General features: G+C 42.8%; 1 protein-coding gene across 1 annotated transcript in view; it reads right to left on the bottom strand.

The window, feature by feature from the left end:
* The window catches only part of CRYL1 (crystallin lambda 1), a 60,741-nt gene extending 33,473 nt beyond the window's left edge, over positions 1-27,268 (bottom strand). Inside the window, exons 1-3 of the mRNA XM_075726053.1 lie at positions 27,237-27,268; positions 24,582-24,689; positions 9,194-9,320 (exon numbers count right to left, since the gene is read on the bottom strand). Of these exons, the coding sequence (XP_075582168.1) occupies positions 9,194-9,320; positions 24,582-24,689; positions 27,237-27,268 (267 nt within the window). The remainder of the gene's footprint in view (positions 1-9,193; positions 9,321-24,581; positions 24,690-27,236) is intronic.
* Positions 27,269-27,938: the final 670 nt, after the last annotated feature.

Below are 27,938 nucleotides of genomic sequence, written 5' to 3'. Positions count from 1 at the left end.
AAAAAAACACATATGCTAAAATAATCTCTCTGCAAATTAAACCCTGCAATTTTACAACCAATTCTGGTTCCCCCAATACTACTGGCACAGTTGAGGTTACTGAAGTTATCAAAGCAAGATTGCATCTATTTGCTCCCCTTGCGGATGCATACAGACTGCTGTGTTTCTGTCATTACCGCCATTTTATAGAATCCATATCAAAGTCAAATTCTATTTTAAGCAAAATAGCATTAAAAATGCTCACTACTATCATTAGTATTTCAGTGCTAATTATTATTATTTCTATTTAGGCTTTGGTATTGACATGCTAGTTTGGTCTTCTCCTGCAGTGTTTAGGTCTGCATTTCTGTTCTGGAAGACTGGAGATGCACCTTCTACTCAGTAAACAAGAGTCATGCACATGAACCTGGGGAACTACACCACCTGCAATTAAAAGATGTGACATTTTGACTGCAGAGCTTGGGAATTCAGCTAGTGAAACAAGCAGAGAAATAAAACGGTATTTTTAATATCAGAACAAATTATTACATCAGGATATTAATTTTGCTTCCGATATTATTGTTAACCATTGCAATTTAGTTCAACAGTCTAAAATTGTTCATGCATTAAATATGTTTGGTAATTCCACAAAATTCAAAATTATTACATATTTCAAATGCAAATATTTGACTGCAAGTATTTTGGACTTTTCCACCATGCTCCCCCCCAAAAAGTAGTTTTAGATGCTTATTCTGAGACACTTTAAAGATGGATAGTATGTGGATATACCAGTATACCAGGATATTAATTAAGGCAAGGTGCCAAATAAAAATGTGTAATTTCAAACTGCAAAGATGGTGGGGGGAAAACATATTTACTTCAGTCATCTTTTAGAACGTATTATTACCCTCATCTGAGGATAAAGGCAGGGACAGCAGCTGGGCAGGAGACACAGACTCTTGCTCACCACTGTACAGGTTTGCGATGCAGCACAGAAACATGAGACATACGCACAGCTGTTAATGAAGAAGGAGTCCACAGGCTATTGCACACCTTTCAGTGCAGTGTCAGCATTTTGATCAGTTAAAATGAGGAAGATTAAAAGGAAAAAAAAAAAACAAACCCACCACAAAAAACCCCCACAAAACTAACCACCAGCATAGACTCTGCTAATTGACATGATTATGTTAGAGCATGACTAGAACTCGAGACCCCAGCAGCTAGGGTCACAGGGAAAGCAGGGGGAGCAACCTGGCTGTGCACCACAGCAGGGAGGTGAGGTTAAGTGGGACTGACCCTGAAACCCTTGGAGGTGATGCAGGAACCCAAACTATATGGGATACACACAAGGGAACAGGAGCTCATCAGGTTGTTTGCCTGCCCCTTTTCCCCCTGCAGATATTCATTCCACATACCTGGGTACACATCTTCCTCCAAATGTGTCCAAATGTGTCCAAATACCAGATTGTTAACAAAAACATGTTTGGCAACAAAAGACTCCTTAGATGTAAGCCAACTCTAGTTAGCCCAAAACAGGCCACACAGCCTTAGCAACCAAGACTTTATTTTGAACCTGAACAAGAACTGGGGTATCCTGTAAGCCAAGGGTAAAAAAGCAGGATAAGGACAGCAGCTCCTTTAACTGAAAAGCATACTGGCAATTTATTAATGATGGGGCCACATTATTATCATTTAACACAATTAGAAAAAAATATAAATAAAATAGGCATAGTCATGTATGCTCATATCCTGGGGCTTCAGTTACAGACTTTCTATGGGGCAGGTATGCACTGAAGTAAAATGCTTAGCACAGGGGAGAAGGAATCCTATCACATGAGGATTTTAAGAACAGGTTAACCCGTTTTTGACAGACAGTTGTCTAGGTATGACTGATCCTGCCTTGGGGCAGGGGTTGGACTAAGTAACCTCTGAAGTCCCTTCCAGCCTGATTTTAGATAACTGTAGTCGATAGGGCAAGAAAGGTAAAGATGAATCTCCTGATAAAGGTGGGGTCTTCTCATATGCTGTTCTGCTGAGGAGCAGAAAACTAGAGTGAGGGGGGTAACACCCGTATGAGTTTAACTCTGATTCATAGGATTTGAACTTGTTTAAATTTCCATTCAAAATATAGTTATAAAATTCTTACAGCAAATCTACAAGTGCCTGACTTTTAGAACAGTGTTAACTTCATATTCAGAAAACCATCAACTAAAGGACAGTAGATGAGTAAGCTTATTACGGCGCAGTTGTAGAAGCATCAGTTAGAAAAACACCATCTAATTTTAAAAAAAAAAGAATAATCTAGGACTGTAACTCACTTCTTAGAAGTTATCACTTCTTTAGATATGTTGTCTTGAATTTATGAGCTCATACCACTGAGAAATCTGATGCTTCTTAAATCACTACCTCTTGAGTGACATGAAAGACTGTCTACCACATGATACTGTTACAAGTAAATAACACTTTGATGAGGTGAAATCCAGCATTTAGACGGAAACATTTTGTACTTTCCTACAGTTCAGAAGCATACCCTGTTAAGGAACTGGAGCAATAAAAATATCAAGTTACTGCCATTTCATACTGCTCAAAATAAATGACTGAATTACAAATGTCTGTTCAATCTTTAGTACAAAATACAAATCAGGTTTTCAGAACTACATTTTCTAAAATCAGAGTCAAGCTTGCAGATTTGGGAGGGTTTAGTAAGATTGTGTGGGGTTTTTTGTTTTGTTTTTTGTTTAAAACACATACAACAAATGAAGGCAAGTTTTACTTCATCTAGTGTCAGTATTGTGCCATGGAGAGATCCATCTTTTTCTATGATGTTCATGTGTACTACAAAACTTTCAAAAGACAGACAGACAAGCTGATCAAGCTGCTAAAGAAGAGATGAAGATCCTTTTGGTTCCCTTAGGGAAGGGCAATAAGATCTTAAAATAGGTTGACGGACATCCTCCTCTGCACATCCTTTCTCAAAGGATCAGATCTTCTCTGTTTTCTTCTACTGTGATCCCATCCACCCTGAAAAATAGGGGAACCGATCTAGGAAAGGCAATGGAAATACAGTACAGCCCTAGAAAGGAGACCAGGGAGCACTGAAAGAGAACCTGAAGAGCAAGATTAACTGCTGGGCAGGATGACAGTTATGGCAATGACTACCTCCTGCAATGGGGACCAAAACCATATTCAAGTCTGTTAACGGTAGACAACACCAGTTGTTGCATGCGCAGGACAGATGGGGAGTGAATGTTAGAAAGTTTGGAAGGACAAAAGTCCATTCAGCAGCAGCACCACGGCAGTGACACCAGCAAGCTGTTTACCCAAACACCATCTTTCAGTTCAACTCAAACACTGACTTGATAAACTATTTTACAGCAAGTCTTTGAGATCAGACTGTTTCAAACCCTAAAATCAGGAAAACAGTTTCCTTAAAACCTCTACAAAGACGGCGAGTCAGGTCACATGCTTAAAATCAGCTCGCTCAGAAGCCAAAACGTAACTTCTGTTTCCTCAGGTCGGTGTTTAAGATAAGTAGGGTAAAACCAGGCCTAAGGTTATATTTACCCAGCTGAGAGCTAACAGACCCATGTTTGTCTGTCCAGTGCTCAGAGCTGACCAGTGACCTGGCTGACAGATGGATCTCTTCGTGGCGTGATACTGACACTAGATGAAGCAAAACTTGCCTTCATTTGTTGCATGTGTTTTAAACAAAAAACAAACAAATCAAAAAACCCCACACAATCCTACTAAACCCTCCCAAATCAGCAAGCTTGACTCTGATTTTAGAAAATGTAGTTCTGGAAACCTGTTTTGTATTTTGTACCAGAAGTAGCCATGTTACTGCAATGCCTGTACGTGGTGCCTTCCAGCAGCTTTGCATTTACAGAGGTACATCATTAACACAGCTTCCAAACCAGGATGGTTGTCTATCCTACGAGCTCAGGGCAGCTGAAGACGTCTTCACCCATTGTTGTCTGCAGATATTCCTTCATCCCCAGAAATAAAAGGGTTCTTGAAAGCCACCAGGAAAGTAAAACAATAGCTAGTGGCAGAAACTGGTACCAGATAATCAAAGACCGATTTTTATGACAGGAAACATGAGACACTGACTGTCAAGGCTCCCAAGTCAATGCTGGTTTCCCATTCTGAGGCACCACCAGGCCTTTTGAAAGCTGTTTTCAAGCTGGTAACACTGTTTTTCTAAATATGTCTAACTGGGAGAGATAAAAGAGCCAGCAAGATCTAAAAGAGACCAGAAGATCCATCAGTGTTGTTATCACCAGTTCAAAAAAGTTTGCAGGTGTAATGGGGGGGGGGGGGGCACACACCCTCTCTTTTTAAGGCCCGCAGGGGGGAAAGATACTGTTCTAAGGCTTTTAGGAAGAGTTCCTTTAAAACAAAAAAGGATGACTACCTCAGACCACAAGGTCTCAGTTACAGGATTAATTTCATCCCCTTGCCAGTCTGCTTTGTCCCATGCCACAGTGTGACTGACAGGTTCAGAGATCACCTCTCAGCCACCCTCCATACCTGGCTTCAACCAGCCCAGCCAGGCCTCACAAGTCACCAGTGTACACAGTAGCTCAAGTGTCAAGAGTAAGATCCTACCAATAGTTAGTCATCTTATCCTCCTCTGAGAGCTATTAAACTTTATTATTCTGTTAGTAAATTGTTCCAAAGCATTTAAAAAGATATGTTTTCATTTTACTAGCACTGTGGTAAGAGATCATATAAGTGCTGCACTGATTTCTATTCAGCCTGTATTGTTTAGCAACTAGTCACACATCCATTCAAATCTGTTTTTAATAGTGAAAGAAGTACTAGTAAGTTCAGTACCCAACAGTCACATAAGGACAAAAGACAAAAGTCATCACATATTTATGCAGGAAAGTTAAGCACACAGCATTAAGAATGTTCCTTAAGAACATTTACCTTACCTGTGATAGTCCCATGCCAGGGACATTATAGTACAAATGTATCCATTAATTTGTCTCCATGGAGTTTTCAGTTAATGGAAAAGTTATCTCAGAATTAAAGCTTTCAGCGATACAAGAAGCTTGCAGTGCACATTCACCTAAATGCTATAGGTTATGGACTTCCTAAGTAGCATAGAAAAGCTCCGAGAAGTGAAACTGGGTGAATATTCAGCTTTAGAGCAAAAATCAGACTGATTTCCTTCTGAAGTTGATGCAAAGCACACTAATCAAGACAAGTTACTTCATAAAAGTGCTCAGGTGAGTGAATACATAAAATAATATGCATCAAGGCATACCTTGTTTTTAAAGGTTCATCACATTACTGTTACAAATTTTCTTCTTCCTTCTAATTATTTATTGCATCTTTTTCACTTTTATATCTTCACTAATGTCATTTAAAAAGTTCCACTTTTTACGACTTCATCCCATTTGTTTTAAGTCATGTCCCATGAAAACCACATCAAATTCATTCAAGGAGTGCAAAGATCAAGGAAAGTTTTAAAGCTTGAAGTTGACTTACTCTACAAAGGCCAAATTTGAAAAGAAGTTAAGATTTAACCAACTGAAATCTAGGGTAAAGAAATGCAGTTCTCATGGAAGTCTTCTAACAAGTTAATCAGTAGGTTATATCATTAAGCAAGAAAATAGTCCTCTATATTCAACTAACATTAATGCAACTGATGTTTTATTTTTTAAGTAACTAAAAGTCAGAATACTTGCACTCCTAAGTTACAATTTGTCCATTTTGTCCTTCCAGGTTCCAACCTCCCCTAGGCACTGTTTCTGAAGTTTAATATGGTTCAGCCAGAAAGTAGTCTGTTCGTTGCTGAAATAAGGCCGTGAGCCTAGAATTAAGATTCTATCTATTCCAGTCACCTTCCAAGAGCAAATTAAAGACTAGTTCAAATAATTTACCCACTTACACTGTGTTTTTGTTAACACTTTGTATCAAACCAAAATTTGATGCTATGGTTTGAAACTGATAAGCTGATATGAATACCACCAACACTGTTTCACACATACAATGTTACCCACAGGCATACTGCAGCTACTTCATTTATTTATATGCTTAATGACTACATGTTAAAAGAGACATCAAAAGGGTTAAGGGAACTTAAAATAGTACCAGAAAGCTTGAGTTACCCCAGGTAGATTGTTGCTATTCAGAGACTATCAACACAACACTGCTGTCTTCAACTACCTGAAGGGAACACACAGAGAAGCCAGATTCTTCTCAGAGGTCCATGGTGGTAGGACAAGGGGCAAGAGACTAAAGTCGCAAGAAGGGAAATTCCAATTAGATATTAGGAAAGAAGTTTAACAATGAGAGTAATCAAACATTGTAACAAGTTACCCAAAGAGACCAGAAGTGTTTATCCTTAGAGATACTCAAAACTCAACTGCACAAATACTGAGCAAGCTGATGTAAGTTGGTCCTGCAGCAGGTAGGACCAGATGACTTCCACAGGTCCCTTCTAACTCAAAATTACTTTGATTCTGCAACATTCTGCAACATTCAAGGTCAGGTTGGATGGGGCTCTGAGCAACCTCATCTAGTTAAAGCTGTCCCTGCTCAGTGCAGGGGGGTTGGGCTAGATGACCTCTAAAGGTCCCTTCCAACCCAAAGCATTCTATGATTCTATGATTTGCCTGATGCCTGTTTCATAGATCAGCTGATGGTGGGAGGGATGGATGATGCAGCCCATGATTTAATCTGAAGTAGCATGCAGGACCTTGTTCAAAAATCTTACTGCTGAAGAGCCTCTCTAAGAGGAACAATAGCATACTAAGATTCAACATCTCTGTAAGAGCAACAAGAGCCAAGAACTCCATCACAGCTGCACTCAGCTTCAAAAGAAGATACTAAACTAAAAGTGAGGATACTAAGGAGATGCAAAGTTAGCAGTAAGAAGGATCAGATCCTTACAGGTACCATACAGAGAAAGTAAAGATATCATATGGACATACCAGGTAGTAGAAACACTTGAAAGAGCAAAAGAAAACAGGCAGAACTAGGAGAGTCTACTAGAAAAAAGGCGGCAGCCTTCACAAAGTTGAGGCAGTACCCAAATGAACATGGCCATGTAGGATTGTTAATTTGTCAAAATAAGACAAAATAAAGCAGACCCCTCCTCCCCCAGCAATTTACAAGAGGAATAATTAAAAAAAAAAATTCCCTTCTTTCTTCAAAATGCATGGAGAAGAATGCATAGGACCAAGAGAAGATCAGAGTACAGAAGGATGATCATCTGGAAAACACACACAGGACAGTGATTTCTTTGCAACTGTTCTGTTTCTCCTTCTAATCCTTGAAGAAAACTGAAGCCTTAGTCTTGGGGTCTCCCAGGGTCTGTCTCAAGTCATAGAACAGAGGAGAGGGGAACCAGAATCAAGGTACTAGGACATGTTTTGACATGGTTTGAATACCTGACACAGTAACAGTGATATATAACTGCTCACTTGAAACAAAACTGAATGTACACTACTTTGGCACCAAAGAGCAGACAAGTGGCAAGCATGATGCAGCTTTTAAGGGAACTTCAGGAAAGACCTCAAGAATAAGCCTGTAAGCCTTATGTCTCTATCAAGCAAGTTAACAGAAAAGGATAGCACCAAATGATTATTACATAGATGGCGAAGAATCAAAGCAACTTTTTCAGAGGGAAGCCCTGATTCACAGACTTAATAGAATTCTCTAAAGGAAGCAGCAAGCACAGGCACAGGCGTCATGTAGCTGATGCAGTCAGTGTGAATGCCCAGAAGTCTTGCAAAAAAACCAAACCAAAACAAAAAAAAAAAAAAACAAACAAAAACTCTTTTAAGGAAGTTAACTGGTCACATGTGAGATAAAAGGTCCTTTCATGGACAGTAACTGGTAAAAAGATAGTAAGCAGATGGTAGAAAGAACAGTCAGTTCTTACTCAGTGGAAGATGCTGACCAGTGCTGTTTCACAGATACCTGTACTGTCTGTTATATCCATTCATAAATGACCTGAAAGTTAGCTCATAAAATTAAGTCAGTTGTCATCATTACAACTGCAAACATTTGTGGAAAGACTTTACAGGATTGAGTGACTAGACGATAAATTTGCAGATTAAACTCAGTAGAGGTAGGCGATACATATATGAAAACAATAATATGAACTGACAAGCTCTGAGCTCATTACTGATGAAGGAGTAAAATACTGGGGTAACAGTATATAGTTTCATGATCTGGAGAAAGGGAAGTGAACACAAAATAGTATACTACTGTAAAAATCTATGGTGCATTCACACCTTGACTCCAGTGTGATGCTTTGCTCTGCCTCCCATTCTCTCCCCCTCCACCTCATCAACTTGGGAGGAAGAAAAGGTCTGGAAGTCTGTGCCCTTTGAATTCAATTTATTATTAGGGATGTGTTGCACCTACGCAGACTGCGGGATTTCCAGCCTGAAACAGTATAAATTGTAAACACTTAGGTGCAGCACACATACATGTAGGGGCAGTTAATAGTACAACACTGGAACAATACTGGGAAACCATGCCAAGATGCCAAGTCCAATGCAAACGCATTCATACTTTACCCCAGAAATGGTCCCCAGTTCACCTACTCCCTGAACGATGCCCATGCCAGTGAGCTTACTAATAGTTAAGCAGCCACAGACTATCAGGTTCAGTAATACAACTTGTTCCCCATCCCAATTTTACTTAGCAGCACAGACTCCAGCACTATGTATCAATCCTGTTTTTAATACTCTTAACACTCTGTCAGATAGCTGCTTTTGGTTACAGTGCTCCCCCACAGTCAGAACACAAGTCACCCCTGGGCATAGCCATACTCCCTGCCTTCCCCAGGTACCTGGAGAGGAAGAAACATATTTTAGTCCCAACACTAGAATGTGTGGTGTTCCCTAAGAGATAATCTCTCCCCCAAGAATCTCCTGTCCCCCACACGCTCACATTTGTCTTTTTAACATGTATAGTCTTTGTTACACTTGGAGGTCAGCATTTCTCTCTTGGCTTAGCCAGCCACCAGCCTCTTCCAACATAACCCAAAAGAAACTTGCAAGGACTCTCAAGTAGGGAAATCCTGCAAAGAGGCATCATCTCCCATGTCAAGATACTAGGCTAGAAAGAACAACCACAACCATCCTTATGTGGTCAGGATGTTGAACTCTCCATTGCCCATCAACCGCACAGCACAGCTCTTGATCATCTTTCAAAACTGTTTGCTAGGAGTTGTCAGATCTTTGCTTACCTGAATGAAAGTAGCACCCTCTACTGCTGCTTTCAGGTCTGTGCAGATGCTAATGAGAGCCAACTGCTGCTCCGCACTCAAATCTCCTTTCAGGAATCCTGACTCCTCCAGCTCTTTCACTTGTTTGCTGTTGTTTGACAGAAACAACATACACATTTAAGTACTTTATCATTGTTAAACCACCATTCATTTTTTAAAAAGCTTATTAACAACCCAGTAGTATTATGCTATTTGCCATGCCGCTGCATATGCTTATACTCAAAAAATATAAAGGTTAGTTTCAGTCATTTCTCTTTGCTCCCTCTGTCTTACATTTTTCTTCTCTTCAAGCATGGACAGCTCTAAGATCTACTCCTAGACACAAGCTTGTCACCACCTCAAACCTGTTCTCACTGGGGCAGGATCAGCAAGAGTTTTTATACTCATATTTAATGGGAAGGGATGTTCCTTTAATATACTTCATCTAGTTTTACAAACAGGAGCTCTCTTGTTACAAAGCCTCGGTGCAGAAACACTGTTTAACTGTATAGAAATAAATAAATACATTCCATACAGCCAGGCATCCTTCCTAAGAAAAAACATACCCCTACATAGGTAATGACTACAGAGCAAGTGTCAGAAAATTCAAGTAGCTACTAAAGTGAGTGGCCAGAGCTTGAAGTGAATGTTCAAGTACACACCATTGCTGGGGCTGGACATGCCACCTTCTCAGAAAGTCTCTACAGTTTAGAACAGAACAGAACACAATAGAATCATTAAGGTTGGAAAAGACCTCTAAGATCATCTAGTCCAACCGTCAACCCAACACCACCATGCCTACTAAACCATGTCACAGAGTGCCACATCTACACGTTTTTTGAACACTTCCAGGGATGGGGACTCTACCACCTCTCTGGGCAGCCTGTTCCAATGCTTGACCACCCTTTCCGTAAAGAAATTTCTCCTAATATCCAATCTAAATCTCCCCTGATACAACTTGAGCCCATTTCCTCTTGTCCCATCGCTTGTTACTTGGGAGAAGAGACCGACATCCACCTCACTACAACCTCCTTTCAGGTAGTTGTAGAGAGCGATAAGGTCTCCCCTCAGCCTCCTCTCCTCCAGGATAAACAACCCCAGCTCCTGCAGCCGCTCCTCATAAGACTTGTTCTCCGAACCCTTCACCAGCTTCGTTGCTGTTCTCTGGACATGCTCCAGCAACTCAATGTCCTTCGTGTACTGAGGGGTCCAAAACTGGACACAGTATTCCAGGTGTGGCCTGTACCAGTGCCAAGTACAGGGGAATGATCACTTTTCTAGCCCTGCTGGCCACACTATTCCTGATACAAGCCAGGATGCTGTTGGCCTTCTTGGCCACCTGGGCACACTGCTGGCTCATGTTCAGCCGGCTCTCAACCAACACCCCCAGGTCCTTTTCGGCCAGGCAGCTTTCCAGCCACTCTTCCCCAAACCTGTAGAGTTGCATGAGGTTGTTGTGACCAAAGTGCAGGACCCGACACTTGGCCTTGTTGAACCTCATACAACTGACCTCGGCCCACCGATCCAGCCTCTCCAGATCCCTCTGTAGAGCCTTCCTACCCTCCAGCAGGTCAACACTCCCACCCAATTTGGTGTCATATGCAAACTTACTGAGGGCACACTCAATCCCCTCATCCAGATCATTGATACAGATATTAAACAGAACTGGCCCCAATACTGAGTCCTGGGGAACACCGCTTATGACCGATCACCACCTGGATTTAACTCCATTCACCACAACTCCCTAGGCTTGGCCATCCAAACAGTTTTTTACCCAGCAAAGAGTACACCTGCCTAAGCCATGAGCCACCAGCTTCCCTAGGAGAACGCTGTGGGAGACGGTGTCAAAGGCTTTACATCCAGGTAGAAGACATCCACAGCCTTTCCTTCATCCACTAGGCGGGTCACCAGGCCATAGGAGGAGATCAGGTTGGTCAAGCAGGACCTGCCTTTCATGAACCTATGCTGGCTGGGCCTGATCCCCTGGTTGACCTGCACATGCCTCTTGAGCATACTCAAGATTAACCACTGCATAATCTTCCCCAGCACTGAGGTCAGGCTGACAGGCCTGTAGTTCCCCGGATCCTCCTTCTGGCCCTTCTTGCAGATGGGTGTCACATTGGCAAGCCTCCAGTCATCAGGGACTTCCCCTGTTAACCGGGGTGCTGATAGATGATGGAGAGTGGCTTGGCAAGCTCCTCTGCCAGCTCCCTCAGTACTCTTGGGTGGATCCCATCCAGCCCCATAGACTTGTGAGTGTCCAGGTAGCGTCGCAGGTCATTAACAGCTTCCTCCTGGATTATGGGGGCTTCATTCTGCTCTCTGTCCCTGTCTTCCAGCTCAGGGGGCTGAATACCCTGGGGATAACTGGTCTGACTACTAAAGACTGAGCCAAAGAAGGCATTAAGTGCCTCTGCCTTTTCCTCATCTTTGATGGTAATTGTCAACCACCCCCCCCAAATAAAGGATGGAGATTCAAGGGTTTGAAACCCTTGAAAGTCCAGAGCAAGCAAGCCATTTTCAAAACTGTTAAAAGTCACTTAGAGGAGCAATTTCCACAGAAATTAAGTGGGATTGAACTATCTGATCACGATCAACCTAAAGCTATTTGATGTAGCCATTATCATGGTTAAATCTGTCAGTTACCTCAAGCCAGAACCCCTCTGAGCCTTTGGTTATTATTCAGCAAAAATTGCTCATCCTGAAGAGAGGAAGAAATTGAACTAACGATTAGCGTCAGGGGAAAAGAAAAAAAAAAAATCCTTTCTTCTCCCTACCAATCTAGTTCTAAAGCTTTGCCTTCTTTCTGGATGCCTTTTTACATGATAAATAAATTGCACTTGCCAGCCAGTTGGAGGGTGGAAAAGCTGTATCAAACAGAGAAGCTGTACAGCCTGGAAAAAGTTAGTGTATTTTTGTATCACAAATAATATAACTGCATATAGAAATAACCAGTGATCCATCATGCGTTTCCTAAGTGACTGGGGCACACATGACAGTCTTCATTAAGGGCTTTACAGGACAGTACATGTTAAATGGGCAGAGCTTATCTATACAGGCCCAGATGATCTCCACTCCCAGCCACACCTCAGTCCTTAATACACCTGCCCAGGCCCCCCCCACATATCCAGACAGTAACATTGGATTCATTTTTGTATCTAGAGAGCTCAGAGGAGACAGGACCCCGTATGTTTGTCACAATCTACAGCAGACAGAGACAGACACCGTCCTTAGTCCTTACAAAGCAGGGCAGGCAGCCAGACTGGGATGTCAGCCCCAGACTGCTTCTCCAGTCCAGCTCCAGCACTTACACCCTGCAGCAGCATTTCCTCACCCCCTGCCAGTGACACCACTGCAGCCACCTTTACATCAGCAATCCTAAACAAACCAGACAGGAAGCAACTGGACCTCAGCTACCAGTTGCTTCATGAGGTGGCAGAAGGTGTCATGTATATTTTTTAAGCATCATTTTAAATTAATTGAAACGGGAGAGGGATGCAGATCATTGCCTCTTTTTTCTCTCTCTTCTCTTTCCAGGCCATCTGCTGAGCAACATGTGATAATGCACTCTCACTTTGTCAAACCATCCTTTTAATTAGAGCTCATTCCTGTCAACAAATATTGAGTTCATAGCTCAAGTAAAAATATTAAGCTTCCTCCTCCAGATTTCCTAAACAAAATGAGTGGGATTCATCTCATCTACCCTGTCAACAGGCACATCCGAGACAATCATCTTCAGCTCTCTTTTAGAGAGGGGAGAACTAAGTGTTTCAGGTGCATTTGTCTGATCTTTTTTAGGCATCCAAGTATGCAATCCATCTTGTCTCATGATGGAAGTACCTATTTCTCCCCAAAGAAAATAGCTCAGAATAAGACATTTAGATCACAGTATTCTGAAGTCAAAGATGAAAGTTTGCAGGGATTTATTTAAAGACAATCTGGCTCCTACTTAACTATACTGAAGCAAGTCAAACTTCAGCAGAGATTCACTGGGCCCTCAGATCTTCAGCTTGAACTGGCTCAGTAAATCTACCATTAACTTCCAAAGAATCAGAATTTTACATCAGCATCCACGTAGTTGTATTGTGTCCAAGAAAATACAGCAAATATAGGTTCTACCACTTTTATCATGGCTTTATTAAGAGGTCATAAACATCTGCTGCTCTGCAAGTTACTTCAATATCCTTTCTTCCACTCAAAGTAGCAGAAAAGAGAACATTTGTTTCCCAGCAAACAAAACAGCTTCCTAATATATCTTTCTGACACCAACCCAGAGCAGCCATAGCTTATCCTGGGAGCAACCCCACTAAAAATCAAGGTAAGGACTGCCAAGTAGCCACTTAGCAGTAGCCAAAAAATGCATAGAGCAGTTCCGCTCCTGGTTTAGCACAACAGTCAGAAGAAACAAATACCTTCAGATCACCATGGACTTTGTATGTTAAATCAAAGGATTTTCAATAACTTGGGAGTAGGTAAGATGTCAACAGAGGCTCTGTTTGAAGCTGGTAAAGGCGACAGTGCACCTTCTAAACCAGAATATGTACCCATATTTCGAATTGGGAAGAACAAAACCAACAACAAAAATCCACATGCATGCCTACGCACACTGCTAACTCCTACAAGCATTAACTTTCTCCTCTTCAATGAACTGCTTCAGCAATTAACTCCAGATAATAATTTCTGTACTGCAAGTTCCAACACTTCCTTTTTATTTTTGTCAGAGCTGATCATGGACAATTATTTTTGACTCTTAGGCAGAGCACGCCTGGGTAAACAGCTAGGCGTTGCATTCTGTTTACACTGGACAAGAGCTTTGAAAACATTCAATTTATTCTCAGCTGGAAAACGAAGCCAAGAGTCATATGCTTTTTAGACACTGCTCAGGTCGGTCCTCTTTGTTTCCCTGGAGTCCCTCAGACTTGGTGCCAAAATTAGTATTCCTACCAGTTTATCCAGTCCAAAACTGATGAGAAGAGTTCCATTAATAGCTTTCTGCCTCTTTTCTCAAACATGGATTTAGGCTCAAAAACCCAGACCTTTCCTAACCAAAGCTAAGCTAGTCAGAAATTCTTTTCTGGTACGTTTTGTTTAAAAGTACTTCAAGAAAGGAAACAAAAAAAAAAAAGGGGGGGGGGGGGGGGAAAGGGCAGGGGGGTGAAGTGCTCAAACACACACCCCTCCAGGCAGCGTCACAGAAATAAGCAGGAAATCCATCAAGTTTCTGGATGACTTCCCCATTTGGTTTCTTAACAACACAGTAAATGGACAGCTGGAAAGCACAGACTTCCACCTTTGAGCAATCTGCATGGTAAAGAATAGGAAAGAGGAAGCTTCAGCTCCATTTTCCAAGCTGCCAGGGTACACCACAGCTTGCTAGACAGGAGTTCCATCCAAGACTTAAGGCTTCCAGCACACTAAAGTTGCCAATGTTTCATCTGTAAAGAAACAGGCGCACCTGAACTGGAGTATCCAAACTTGTGACTCCTTCACACCTTGTGAGGTGAGATGGTAAGGAACCAGCCATAGTACCATTTAGGTTGGAAAAGACCATTACGATCGTTGAGTCCAACTGTAAAACTAACACTGCCAAGTCCACCACTAAACCATGTCCCTAAGTGCCACATCTACACGTCTTTTAAATACCTCCAGGGATGGCGAGTCAACCACTTCCCTGGGCAGCCTATTCCAATGCTTGAAAAGCCTTTCAGCAATGACATCTTTCCTAATATCCAGTCTAAACCTCCCCTGGCACAACTGGAAGCCGTTTCCTCTAATTCAAAAGGTCTTAACTATCCATTCATTGGGAGTTCATTTCCCAGGCACGCTTGCCTAAATCCAGCATCCTCTTGCTCACAGGCTGTGTATTGCTTTTAAAAAACAAAACCAAAATTTAAGTTTGAAGAGACCACAATAGAATTATTTCTTTCTTTGAAAAAGAGAATGAAGTTCTTGTTCACCTTCTGTGCAGTATGACACTACTCTCATCCTTCCTGGTCACCTGAAACTCCACTCCATGACTAGTAACTGAGGGGTTCAAAAAGGCTAGAGTGACAGGCTGAGAGATCTGACTTTTGTTTTTCTTCCACAAGTTTTTACAGAAGTTTGTAGCATCCGTCTCCTGTTCCATACCTTTCCTTCTCTGCCAGTGATGACCATCCTATCATGTGCCAGGGGAGGCTTAGAGCGCCAGGGAAGGTTTAGATTGGATATTTGGAAAAATTTCTTCATGGAAAGAGTAGTCAAGCATTGGAACAGGCTGCCCAGAGAGGTGGTAGAGTCACCATCCCTGGAAGTGTTCAAAAAACAGGTAGACGTGGCACTTTGTGACATGGTTTAGTGGGCATGGTGGTGTTGGGTTGGGTTGGTGTTGGGATTGGAATGATGATCTTAGAGGTCCTTTCCAATCTTAATGATTCCTAGTTTTTACTTTCATTATAAATAATCCAGCCACCAAGCCAGGAGACATGAAATTGCTACTCTACCCTTAATTGGTTTAGTGGTGGACTTGGTAATGTTAGGTTAATGGTTGGACTGGATGATCTTAAAGGTCTTTTCCAACCTAAACGATTCTATGATGCTATGATTCTATTTCTGCTTCTCTGTCATAAGCCATTACACACTACACTGAGCACCAAGAACACTATTTCTTAATTAACCCACAAAACCACCATCTTCATTCTTTGGAACTTAAGGCTGGACTGATATTTCCTCCTAAACAAAAATCTTCCTGTTAACATCACCAATCTTCATGCTAGCTATCTATCTAAATTAGTATAGTTATTTAAAGCATGGAATAGGAAACACAATTTGTGCATTAACTGAATTTTGGCCTTCCCTCACAGGAAAATATTTTTGCCCCCCACCCCTTCACCAATACATTTATTGACATTCTGGCTGTTTTGTTCCACAAATTAATTTTAAGTCTTGCAAACGCTAAACCCTCCTTATATTCCCCTGGGGTACTAGATTGCCCACACTTTCGTGGCAAAGGAAGGGAGCTTCCCCTGATACTGAACATACATTAAGGCACAAACCAGACTGGTTTGTACATACAGCAGTGCATCACTGACCTCTACTGGATGACTTTTTATTCAAAGCAGCCTAGACTTCAGGGTGATCATCCCTGAGGATGACCACAGACTGAGGTGATTGCAGCCACGTCCATAGAACACACCACAGGACTTCGCTTTGCAATTGTATTGTGCACAGTTTGAAGAGTTTGACTAATACCTGTAAGGTCTTTGAAGAATGAAGAATTCACATCCATAAGAAAATACTATACTTCCTTTTAGAGCCCAAATTTTGTCTTCCTCCAGAGTTTTACTGTTGTACCTGACTGCCCATGTCAACACTACTCTGGGAACTGAGCCAGTATTTGCTTCAAGATAAGGCACCCAATCTATAATAACACTCCTGATCACGAACTGCCTGGGATTCTCATGGTTACAAATCCTATTCTAAAAGTTTTTACAGAAGGACTTTGCAAGTGATGCTAATACTTAACCCATCTTGTTCATGTCGCATTGCCTCACCTTTATCCACAGCTACTATTGGGCAGTCATACTGTTCAGCACACATTTTTGCAACAAGCAAATACTTGCAAGATTAAAGACCACTTAATCACAAACTTACTGCCCAAACCAGCAAGGAGAAAGGAGAGAAGAAGAGAAGACAACACCAATATTATTCTTCGTAAGTTCAGCCAACCACCATGGCCCAAAGACTAGGACCATTAACCAGTCATGGCACCAGAGTGCTATCTAGTGCTGTCTGATAAATGAGAGGGTAGTTGGCATGGCAAAAAAAAAACCCCAAAACCAACAAACCATCACCAACCCCATATACCTACCCTGAGACACAAAAGACCAAGTAGGCAACTGAAAGCTCCTGACACTGGGACCCGCTCACTGTCCACACATGCAACAGACAAATAGTAAGCAGCTAATACTGAGCTGCAATTGGCCATATGAACGCATTAGCAATCACCTTCCCTCTTCCCACTTTCCCCAGACTAAAGGTAAGCACACAACACACAATGGAAAAGTTATTACACATTACATGTTCTTGAAACAGCAGGTCGAGGGAGGCGATTCTGCCCCTCTACTCTACGCTGGTGAGACCCCACCTGGAGTACTGTGTCCAGCTCTGGAGCCCTCAGCACAAGGAGGACATGGACCTGTTGGAGCAGGTCCAGAGGAGGGCCACAAAAATGATCTGAGGGCTGGAGCACCTCTCCTACGAGGACAGGCTGAGAGAACTGGGGTTGTTCAGCCTGGAGAAGAGAAGGCTGCGGGGAGACCTTATTGCGACCTTTCAGTACTTAAAGGGGGCCTATAGGAAGGATGGGGCCAGACTTTTTAGCAAGGCCTGTTGTGACAGGACAAGGAATAATGGATTTAAACTAAAGAAGAATAGATTTAGACTAGACATAAGGAAGAAATTTTTTACAATGAGGGTGGTGAAAACTGGAACAGGATGCCCAGAGAGGTAGTGGAGGCCCCATCCCTAGAAACATTCCAGGTGAGGTTGGATGGGGCTCTGAGCAACCTGATCTGGTTAAAGCTGTCCCCGCTCACAGCAGGGGGGTTGGGCTAGGTGATCTCTCAAGGACCCTTCCAACCCAAAGCATTCTATGATTCTATACAAGCTGGACCACAAAAGTATCCGTTTCTGTCCAGACAAGAGAGATCCAGTGCTGCCAAATGCACTTCATCCACAGCAATGGCAGTATATTACAGAGGGACAGTTACACATCTGCCTTTGACACAGTTTTGAAGAGGCATAACATGAAGGACTACAGAGGAGCCACAACATAGCGTAAGAGCATGGTGATGCACAAAAGCCAATCAAAGGTCTGAGGTCTCCTAAAGTTATCACACACACAAACTGTTTTCCAGCCATAGCACTCTCAGGATGTCTATACTGGCATTACACAAACTGGATGCTGCAACAAGAGCAAAGATTTTGTAACAGGAAAATGCAGTTACAGTCATTATATTTTTCCATGGTAAATGCAGAGTCACCGATATTGCCGAGTCTGAGCAGGGTCTGCAACTCATCACAAGTCACTTCTTACCCTTCAAAGATCAATTCCAATTCTGTCTCCAGATTTAGTGAGCTAAGTAAGTTCACTCCTTAGGTTTGTCAAGATGCTTTTGGCATCAGAAGTGACAAGTTTATGCCAGGAAACCTTCCTGCTAGGAACCATTTTCTATGGTTCTTAATATTTTGTTTGTTTGTTTTAAGTTTAGGTTCAAGATGGAAATTCTCACCAAAACCAAAGTTGGCCTACCTAAAACAGAGACCCACAGTTCATAGAATCATAGAATTGTTTAGGTTGGAAAAGACCTTTAAGATCATCCAGTCCAACCATTAACCTACACTACCAAGCCCACCTAAACCAATCAAGGGTAGACTAGACTAAACCATGTCCCCAAGTGCCACATCTACCTGCTTTTTGAACACTTCCAGGGATGGGGACTCCACCACCTCTCTGGGCAGCCTGTTCCAATGCTTGACCACCCTTTCCGTAAAGAAATTTTTCCTAATATCCAATCTAAATCTCCCCTGGCGCAGCTTGAGCCCATTTCCTCTTGTCCCATCGCTTGTTACTTGGGAGAAGAGACCAACACCCACCTCACTACTACCTCCTTTCAGGTAGTTGTAGAGAGCGATAAGGTCTCCCCTCAGCCTCCTCTTCTCCAAGCTAAACAACCCCAGTTCCCTCAGCCGCTCCTCATAAGACTTGTTCTCCAGACCCTTCACCAGCCTTGTTGCCCGTCTCTGAACACGCTCCAGCACCTCAATGTCTTTCTTGTATTGAGGGGCCCAAAACTGGACACAGTATTCGAGGTGCGGCCTCACCAGCGTCGAGTTCACATCCCTGCTTCTGGCCATGCAGACCCAGCCTGAAACCTGGGTCTCCCACAGTCACAAATACACTGGCTGAAAGGGGCCCTGGAAAGCCTCCAGTCCAGCTTGTATGTGCAGCAGAGCTATTGCTAAAACGACATGAGGTTAGCCTTGGTTTGGTGTAGCCAAGCCTTGAAAGCCTTCAGGGATGGAGATTTCACCAACTTTTTGGACATGTACTTCTCCATACCAGGCAAATGTCAACACTGTAACAGTTCTCAAAACACAGCCTTTGTAATTGCAAAAAAGCAGTCTTATTTAAATCATATATTCTAGCTACCCAGGGGACTGGCTGCCACACAGGAATGAGGTGAGAAGAGAAAATTTCCCTTTGGAAGTGTTTTTGACTACAGAATGGCCACACAGAACCTTTGGAAAGATGGAATCTATCCCCTTCCAAAGCCTATTAGCACACTCTCTAGCTAGTTCTGCAAATGAAGCAATTTTCCCTAGCTAGTTTATTGCATTTTTCGGGGTGGGGAGGGCAGGGGTGGGTAAAATTGAAAGGTAGAATCAAGCCTATGATTTAGCACAAGCTTGATGTGCCAACTGTCAGGCCCTCAAGATCAAAATATACTTTGATTAGAATTGTCCACTTAGGAGGTGTCCCCCCAAAGGAGATATATAAAACTATCAAGGAAGACCTAAGCCAAGCTGCATTTTGCCCTTATACAAATACAGTATCAATACAATACAGCAATACAGACCAGACAGTGGAAGAGGAAGCCAGCTTGGGAAAAGTATGTAACCACACAGCCATGGAACATGCCATGAGCTCAGAAAAGAGAGCAAAGCCTGTATCAGTGTACTCCTCATGCTACAAAATGAATCCAGTAAGCTGTTCCCCTTTTTATACAAACCAAGCATAAGAGGGCACCAGACAGCAAGAAGTAATGTACATCCAAATGTCTTTTCTAATGACTAATCTTCTCCTGTAACAATAAAGATGATGAGCTTGAGTTATGGGGGGAAGAGTCTTTCAAAACTCTGGCAATAATGAGGTCATAGGCATAGATATGGTTTATTGCCTTGGCTTTGCAACCTGCCATACATCGGGCACTTAATTACAAGTTCCAGATCCCCATTCACAACAGTAAAGAACTCAAAGTACTCCTCTCCACTTGGCCAGGGGCAGGTGGGGAAATGCTACTTTTTTCTAGCCCCTGCATCTTGTTCGTTTTTCACAGCAATTGTGCTCCTACAGCACAGAAAAAGTTAAGGTTGCTTAGTGCAATACTGCACTTTACTACATATCAAGTCCAATAAAATTTATGGTTAAATTAATACTTAATGAAGTGTGTGATATGCTGATCTCAAGACTGCTTGCCTCCAACTCTTTAAAGGCCTAACATCTTTGAACCACGCAGAAGAACAACCTATAGTCAGATAAAGCTGACATACAAGTAATTCTCACTGAACACCCTCACTTTTGAGTTTAGATTCAGTACCATGCAACTTTAGCACTATATATCAGTTTTCAGAAGGCATAGTTCTGTTCTTCCAGAATGGACTTCTACAGAACTCACTAATAATTTCTTTTCATTTTAATTAATTAAATTTAAATTAATTTAAAGGGGGAGAGTCCCTGTTATTTAATAAAAAGGTTCAAAGTTGTTTCACTTCCAAACAAATATTTCCATGTTTTGACACTACTATTGCATTTCACTTGTATCTATGTAATAAAAGTAGCAATAGTATTTTTACGTGCCCATATCCCTAGATATAACTACCATTTCAAAGTCAACTTCAACCTGTCCCAGAAAATTTTCTACTTGGGCTAAGAGAAGAAAGGATCAGAAGACACAAAAGAGCTTCTAGTATGAATTTACTGTTTAGTGCCATTGAACATAATAATGCAGTTTTAAAAATAATCTTGTCTTTATATTTTAGCACAGACTACTTCCTGAGATCTATGATTTTGTTTCTGAAGTTAGCTACAGCCTTCATGCATACAACTGCTTGTTTTTTTATATATTAAAACCAGTTACCTGCTCCTGTGTCCTGGAGGAGACACGGGTTTGTATCCAAGTAAATACCTTATTTAACCAGCATCTAATTCTACAAAGAAATCACAGAATGCATGTGCAAATATCCAAGTTTTAGTGTCCTCTTCAGAGTCAACTAAACTTCTTCCCCTTGCAAATAGTCTCTCGTTATATGTGCAAAAACTGTTCTATACATGAACCAGTTACATACGGGAAAAAAATACAGCATTTCCACTGCAATTAATCAGTCTTTATCAGCAGCATAATTATGTTTAGAACAGTAGCACAGTAACTATTTGAAAAAAGTTTACATATTACAAGACTTGTAAAGGTTTTTTGGGGGGCCATGCACTAAAACATTTCTGCATCATATGTTTTAGGATTACTTTCAGGGATAGGGTACTACTTGTTTTTTCTAATTCTCATTATTTTAAAGTTTATCAATCTTGCATTCAAACCAGAATCACACTGACTCAGAAGAAAGCATACTGGATATCACAAGTTACATTTTCCAAGGCAGGTTACTAGAGCGTATATTCAGTAGGTCAAGTGTGGCATAAAGCTGTTCATTAGTTTGTTACTTCAGCAGAACAAAAGGTTGTTCCATTAGAGCAGACACTGGTTAATAATGCCACTGGTACACCCAGTTCAATCCAATGTGCGGTCATTTTGTGTGTCAGGGCACGGACTGCCACGTGTCTGGCAACAGGTAGATAGGTAGTAAATCCATCACACCATGTTAGGCCTCAGTAAACACATTATCCTTTTCTTTCTGTACCTGGTCTACTGATACTGTGGCAACATGATACGTAATTCCGCTTGCTTCAGTAAATCCAAATTCCACGCTTTAGTCTTTTTTTACCTGTAACCAAGTGTTTTGAATACATTCACATAGTACATTTCAGATTTTCCATACAGATACATACAGGCTTTCATGATCATCGTAGGTCCATCCCAGACTCATTCCAGTCCTCTTGCAGGACTACACACCCCTGCTGCCCACCTACTGCTGTGTGAGAGTTGAATTCATTAGGTTAATGAACCCCAAGACGCCCTTTATATAAATTCAGAACGAGTTACAAGTCAATGTACTAAAATTCCATCACATAAAATAGTTAATTAATACTTCAGTATCATTTCTGTCAAAGGAGTATCATCTCCTTTTAGAAGTTAACGTTGTTCGCTACTTAAGTCCCACTTTTGTTTAGAAAAGGGAAACTACAAACAGTCCTCTGTACACTCCAGTTTCTCCTTAGTATGTAGACTACCTCCACACACTAGAAGTTCATGGACTGCAGACTGAAGGGGAACAAATACTCTTCAATACTAAAACAAAAAAAACACACAAAAACCCTAAGCCTAAAAACTTCCCTAAAAGTACTAGCTATTTGGAGAGAAAAAGGAAAGCAAATCCCAGCAACTCCAGAGAAGTAGCCACTGACCAGCTTTGTCAGTTGCTCTCCTGTGAGCCCTCATTACCTACTCAAGCTCCAGCTCCTACACAATTATCATCATATCAGTAACTCAAAGGGATTTACTGCAGGTTGTGTGCTACAAAATCAGTGCGAAGAAGTTCAAGTTTGACCGTATTTTGATAGATACGGTCATTAAAATACTGGTTGAAGAAACTGCATAGCTTGTATTCTTGTCACAAAAATTACATTGTCCTGAAACTAGGCTTTTTAACTAGGATGTTACAACAGCCAAGATACGCAAGTTAATTACAAGTTGAGTTAAGAACACCTTATGTAAAAGGCAAAACCTGCCTTGAATTCCTATGGGACAGCACATGCAGGCACAGGACAGTACAGACACACCCAAACAGCACTCTACCCTATTACACATGACATTTTGTGCTTCACTTTTCCAAGCTAAAAACCTTGGAAGGCTAAAGTCCTCATTTTGCTATTAGAAAAAGAAAAAATTAGAGGAAAGTTCTGTCTTTAGTAAGGCAGACTGCAAAACTGTCCCCTCCCAATAATCCAGAATCTCATCACGGCTACCACTATGACAGCAATTCTGCAAAAACCGAAAGTGTCTGTCATCTAGGTGTAGCAACAGAGATGTTTGGTCTGACTAACACCTACCTGCAAAGAGAGGTTTGGGGAGAAAAAAAAAAAAGTTGCAGGAGACAGATTTTCCCCCTCTTTTGTTATCAAGCCTTTTGTAGCAAATCTCACTAGATACCACATACTGCTTAACTTCTAAACTCGAACAACTAAACTGACCTACAAGGGGCTCCTGAAGTCACTCCTCCTTGCTGCAAGCCTTGTTACAGAAAGCAATCAGGATGCAACACACCACAACCCTTTTTTAGGTGCAGCTTGCTCCCCGTGTCAGCTTACATACAACAGCTGACTTATTTCACTCCAAGGCATCACGAAGTGAGGGCTGACACATTTAGGTCAATGCTGATCATGAAGCAACCTGAACTTTAGAATTAAATGCTGATACAGCAACATAACATTGTGCACAGAACCACTCTATAAATGTTCTCTCTCTCTCTAAGGCATATAAAAAGCTGTATTTCAGGTTCAGCAAGAATAGGGTGAATGGAACCAACCAGTCCCTTCTAACATAAGGAATAGGGGCTAAACAAAGCAACTGAGGAGCCAGGCTGAAAACAAACAAAAAGAAATAGCTCTTCACACAGTGAGCAGTAAACCTGCAGAACACAAAGTCCTTTGGCAAGGAGGCCACAAAGGGATTTACAGAGGTTCAAGGGAAGGTTAGAGAAATACTTGGAAGTCCAGTTACAGTTACTGAATACATAAGCAACTTCTAGGCACTGAAGGCTGGGGGAGGGAAGCAGACAGGCAGGACTTGAACTTGTAGCTGTCATGTACCAAGAGCATGTGGCTTTAGCCGTAGTGCCACAGGGCAACAGAGTAAAAGGCTGGAGGATTGTTGGTCTGAACCAGTATGATTCTTGTGCTCACACTCTCAAATTTGCTCCTTCTAAAGATGCTTCCCAGCCTCTACTATAACTGATCAGTAGTTGCATCGTCAGTGGAACTAGCAATCTGTTCTTCTAGGACTCAAAAAATATTAAAGAACTTAAAAAATTCTAGTTATAAAATACTAATAATTGTAGCAGGGCTCCTCAGCAATCCATATTAACCTAATTTCATTTTGAAAGTCTTTGTGGTCTTTCTATGCAAAAACTCTTATGTTCATTTTAAGCTTAGTCTATAGATAATCTAACCATGGTAAACACTGTTACAAGAATTTCGATCTAAACTTGAGCTCTTAAATCATTACTTAAAAATTAAAATGCTCTTCAGAAGTGTCACTGAGAGATTTGGGAACACAGTTCTTCTGACCTTAACAGGACCTGTACTTCTAAGTTAAACCCTTCTTCCAAGCTTAAAAATCCATGTTCCCTTAAACAGTGAGACATGGCTGTTCGTTGATAATTACAGAAATCCCACAATTTCATTACAATCCCAGTCCTTTCAAGTCAGGTGACCTACCGAATGTTTTCCAGTGCACTTGTTAGCTGTTGTTGTGCAATATCATAAAGTTTCACTTTGAAGCCTCCAGCAGCGAACACCATGGCCCAACTGCGACCAATGAGTCCACTGAAAAGAAAACAAGTATCAGCCAATTAATAAAGAAGCATTTATGTTGGGGAAGGTCGGGGGGGGGGGGGTGGGTCTGACAAGCATTGCAAGAAGGAAAACAGAGCTTGGACTCTTCAACATTTGATGAAGAGATCTGTTACATTTTGGAAAGAAACAAATCTCCCTCTAACAGAGAAACATCCTTTGCTAGCTGTATAGCTCTGAGAGCTGGAAGAAAGATAGTGAGGAAAAAAAAAGACAAAATAGAAAAAGGACAGCAGAATTCAAAACAGTAGGAACCACTACTTTGGGACACTGGACTCAACAGGTTTGTCAGCTGCAATCTTAACCTGGAGTTAAGGTGCATGGAATTACATAAAAGAGAGGTTTGGGTTTGGTTTTTTTTTTTTTAATTTTAAAACTCATCTGTTCAGTTCATATCCTAAAGACAGTCACCAACCCATTGGTCCAAGAGTTCATGATCCTGCTTCAGAGATGATCAGAAAACCTAAGGCCCAGCTACCACAGCTATGAGTACTCTACAGTTCAGGAAGTACCCTAAGCATGTGAAAAGGGAAAAAACCAAAACAAAACAAACCCCTATAGGTCTGATACTGCTTTTCCACCTACTGACCTCTCACACTACCCTTATTTTTAGATGAAGCACCCTACCATGCTGGAGACATGCATAAACAGTCTGCCTACATCTTTTGGTGAAGTCACATTACTGAGAAATACATAGAGGAAACCTGCAGTAACTGACAACTTTATCACGACTCTTAAAGCAATGGACGTTTTATCTTAATTAGATTTATAGCAGACATCAGCCTCTTCAAACAGAAGCACTGTGGAACAGTGTAGTAAGCTTAAACTAACCTGAGATGACAAAAAAAACCCCCAAAACCTCCTTAACAAAGACAAGAGCAGAACTCCATACCCATTACTTGTTACAGTGGGGGTTTTGATAATTACATGCATTTCCTGTCATTTCCAAGATCACTGTATTTTTAGCATTAAACTTAAGCAACCTCTAGCAACTGCAAAATGCAAGGCCACTAGGGCATCAATAAAGGATTAAAAGGAGATTAAAAGTCAGAGAAAAACAGTAGGACAGATGAGGAAAGAAGGAAGAGAAAACAGGAACATTTTCAGCCCTTGGTTTAAATATAAAAAAAGGAACAAAACAGGAAGTTTCAGGGAACAGCAGGAATCAGTGGAAATAACTGTGACCAAGAAAAAAAAAAAAAAAAGTGAAACTTTGCATTTAGTGTTGTTAAGCAGACAGTAAGTTCTCACTCTAAACTTACCATTTAAAGCAAAAAACACACAAACACTTCCCTGTAGTAAGCCCAGACCTCAGAAGTTCTCAGGCAAACTACAGAACATGCCCACTTACGGAAAAGGTAAGGCATGGGTCAAGGTTTGTTAGCTACTGTAGACTCCTGGGTAACAAGTGTTTCTAAAATAAGAGCATTTGGATCACTTAAACAAGCATATCTGAGCTACCAGTATCTTTATAAATTAGCACCACCTCTTTCAGATTGCACTTTTAAATTAAGTTTCCTTAAGTAAGTGTTTGACCAAAAGATTTTTTTTTTTTATTTTGATACAGGTTTCTAGGATCGTGGGGTTTGTTTTTCTTTTGAACTACAGAGCATACAAAGTAAGTCCAGCTCTCTGCCACCGGTAAGAGCCAGCTCTGTCACCGTCACATGACGGCACCGAGACACGTGTCCGGAGACTTCAAGTGGTCTCCCTGATAAAGTTTGTTGCAGCCCATGCTTTTAGCCCAGAGTTACAGCGGTGAGTAGGGGGTTGTTACTGCCTGGCACGTTTTTTCTCCCCCTGCTAGACTGCTGTTCAAATAGAGAACTGCAGTTTTAGCTCAAGAAGAGGATGAAACACTGCATTCCCACACAAGTCGGAAATAACTGCTGTTGTGGCAAGGAAGTATTACTCCAGGAGTGCCCGAGAGAAACTTAGGAGTTTCTTGACATAGTTGACAAATAGGATCTTAAAAGCTGCGCTCAGATTTCTCCACTCCTCTTGCACTTGCATGCACACACAAAACATTGCAGTGAGTGTTAGTAGTGTTCTGGACCTGGAGGATGACCTGCTTCGAGTAGAGATGCTGTGGATGTTGTTCGTTTTGGGTTGTTTTTTTTAAAGTAGCACAGAGCTGTCAGGGACTTAAGCAAAGACACTTTCTAATGAGCCAAACTGGTGCATTCCCCCCTCGGTTCCCGAACCCCAGCAGCCGGCCCGGCCTCCCTCGCGCCGCTCCCCTTCCCCAGCGCGGGCTCCGCGTGCCGAAACCCACCGACTGCCCCCAGTTCGCACCTCGCCGCGGCATCCGACGCCTGCAGCGGGGGCGGCTGAGGCACGGCCACGCCTGCACGCCAGGGCAGCGAGCCCACCTCCCCGCGGGCCGGACCTCGCCGGGACGGCGCCCGAGCCCCTTCGCACGTCCCCGGGCACCCGCTCCCAGAGCCCCCAGGGGCCGAGCCGGGCCGGCACCTCCTCCCCGGGGCGCTGCACCTACCCGCGGGAGAGGAGAGACTTTACCTGCCGATGATCGCAACCTGCGAGGGCTCCATGCCTGCGGGGACCGGGGCCCGGAGATGCACGATCGCGAACCGGCACCGCGCCGCTAGCGCCACCTCCGCCTCAGGGCGCACCCGCCCCCCACCCACGGCTCCCGCCATGTCACGGCCGCCCCCATTGGCTCCTGCTACGAGCGCTCCGATTGGCTGCGCGCCGCGCCCCTGAGCGGCCGCTCCTCGAGCCGCCCGCCGGCCTTCGCTTCCCTGACGGGGAAAGGGCCCGCCCACCGGCGCGCGGCCGTGCGCGAGAGAGCGGCCCCGCCGCCGCCGGCTGCCGCCGCCCGAGCTCTCCCCGGCCCCCGCCACCGGCGGCTCTCACCTGGGCCCAGTCCCGGCTCGCTTCCTTCCCCTCCCGGTCCTCCGCCGGCCGGAGGGGGCACGGCCACGACACCAGCAGCAGCGCAGTCCTCCGCACGAACTCGGTGCGCCGGCAGCGCTGCTTTGCCCCCCGTGGAAAGGCAGGCCCTGCGTGTCCGCCCTCGGGCCGCACCAAGAGGCAGCAGGCGAGAGCGGTCACCTGCAGGACAAGGGGCAGGAGGGCGGCCTTTGCCAGGACGGAGGCCTGCCTGATGTACCCGCTCTGGGCTGGGACAAGGCCCAGGTCTTACCCTTCAGGTAAAGGCCAAGGTTTTACCCTACCATTAAACCAGGGAGGCCCCTACGG

This window comes from Pelecanus crispus, chromosome 1 (genome assembly GCF_030463565.1).
Source record: "Pelecanus crispus isolate bPelCri1 chromosome 1, bPelCri1.pri, whole genome shotgun sequence".
In the NCBI taxonomy this organism is placed as follows: Eukaryota; Metazoa; Chordata; class Aves; order Pelecaniformes; family Pelecanidae; genus Pelecanus; species Pelecanus crispus.
This window is presented reverse-complemented; position numbering and strand designations above follow the sequence as displayed.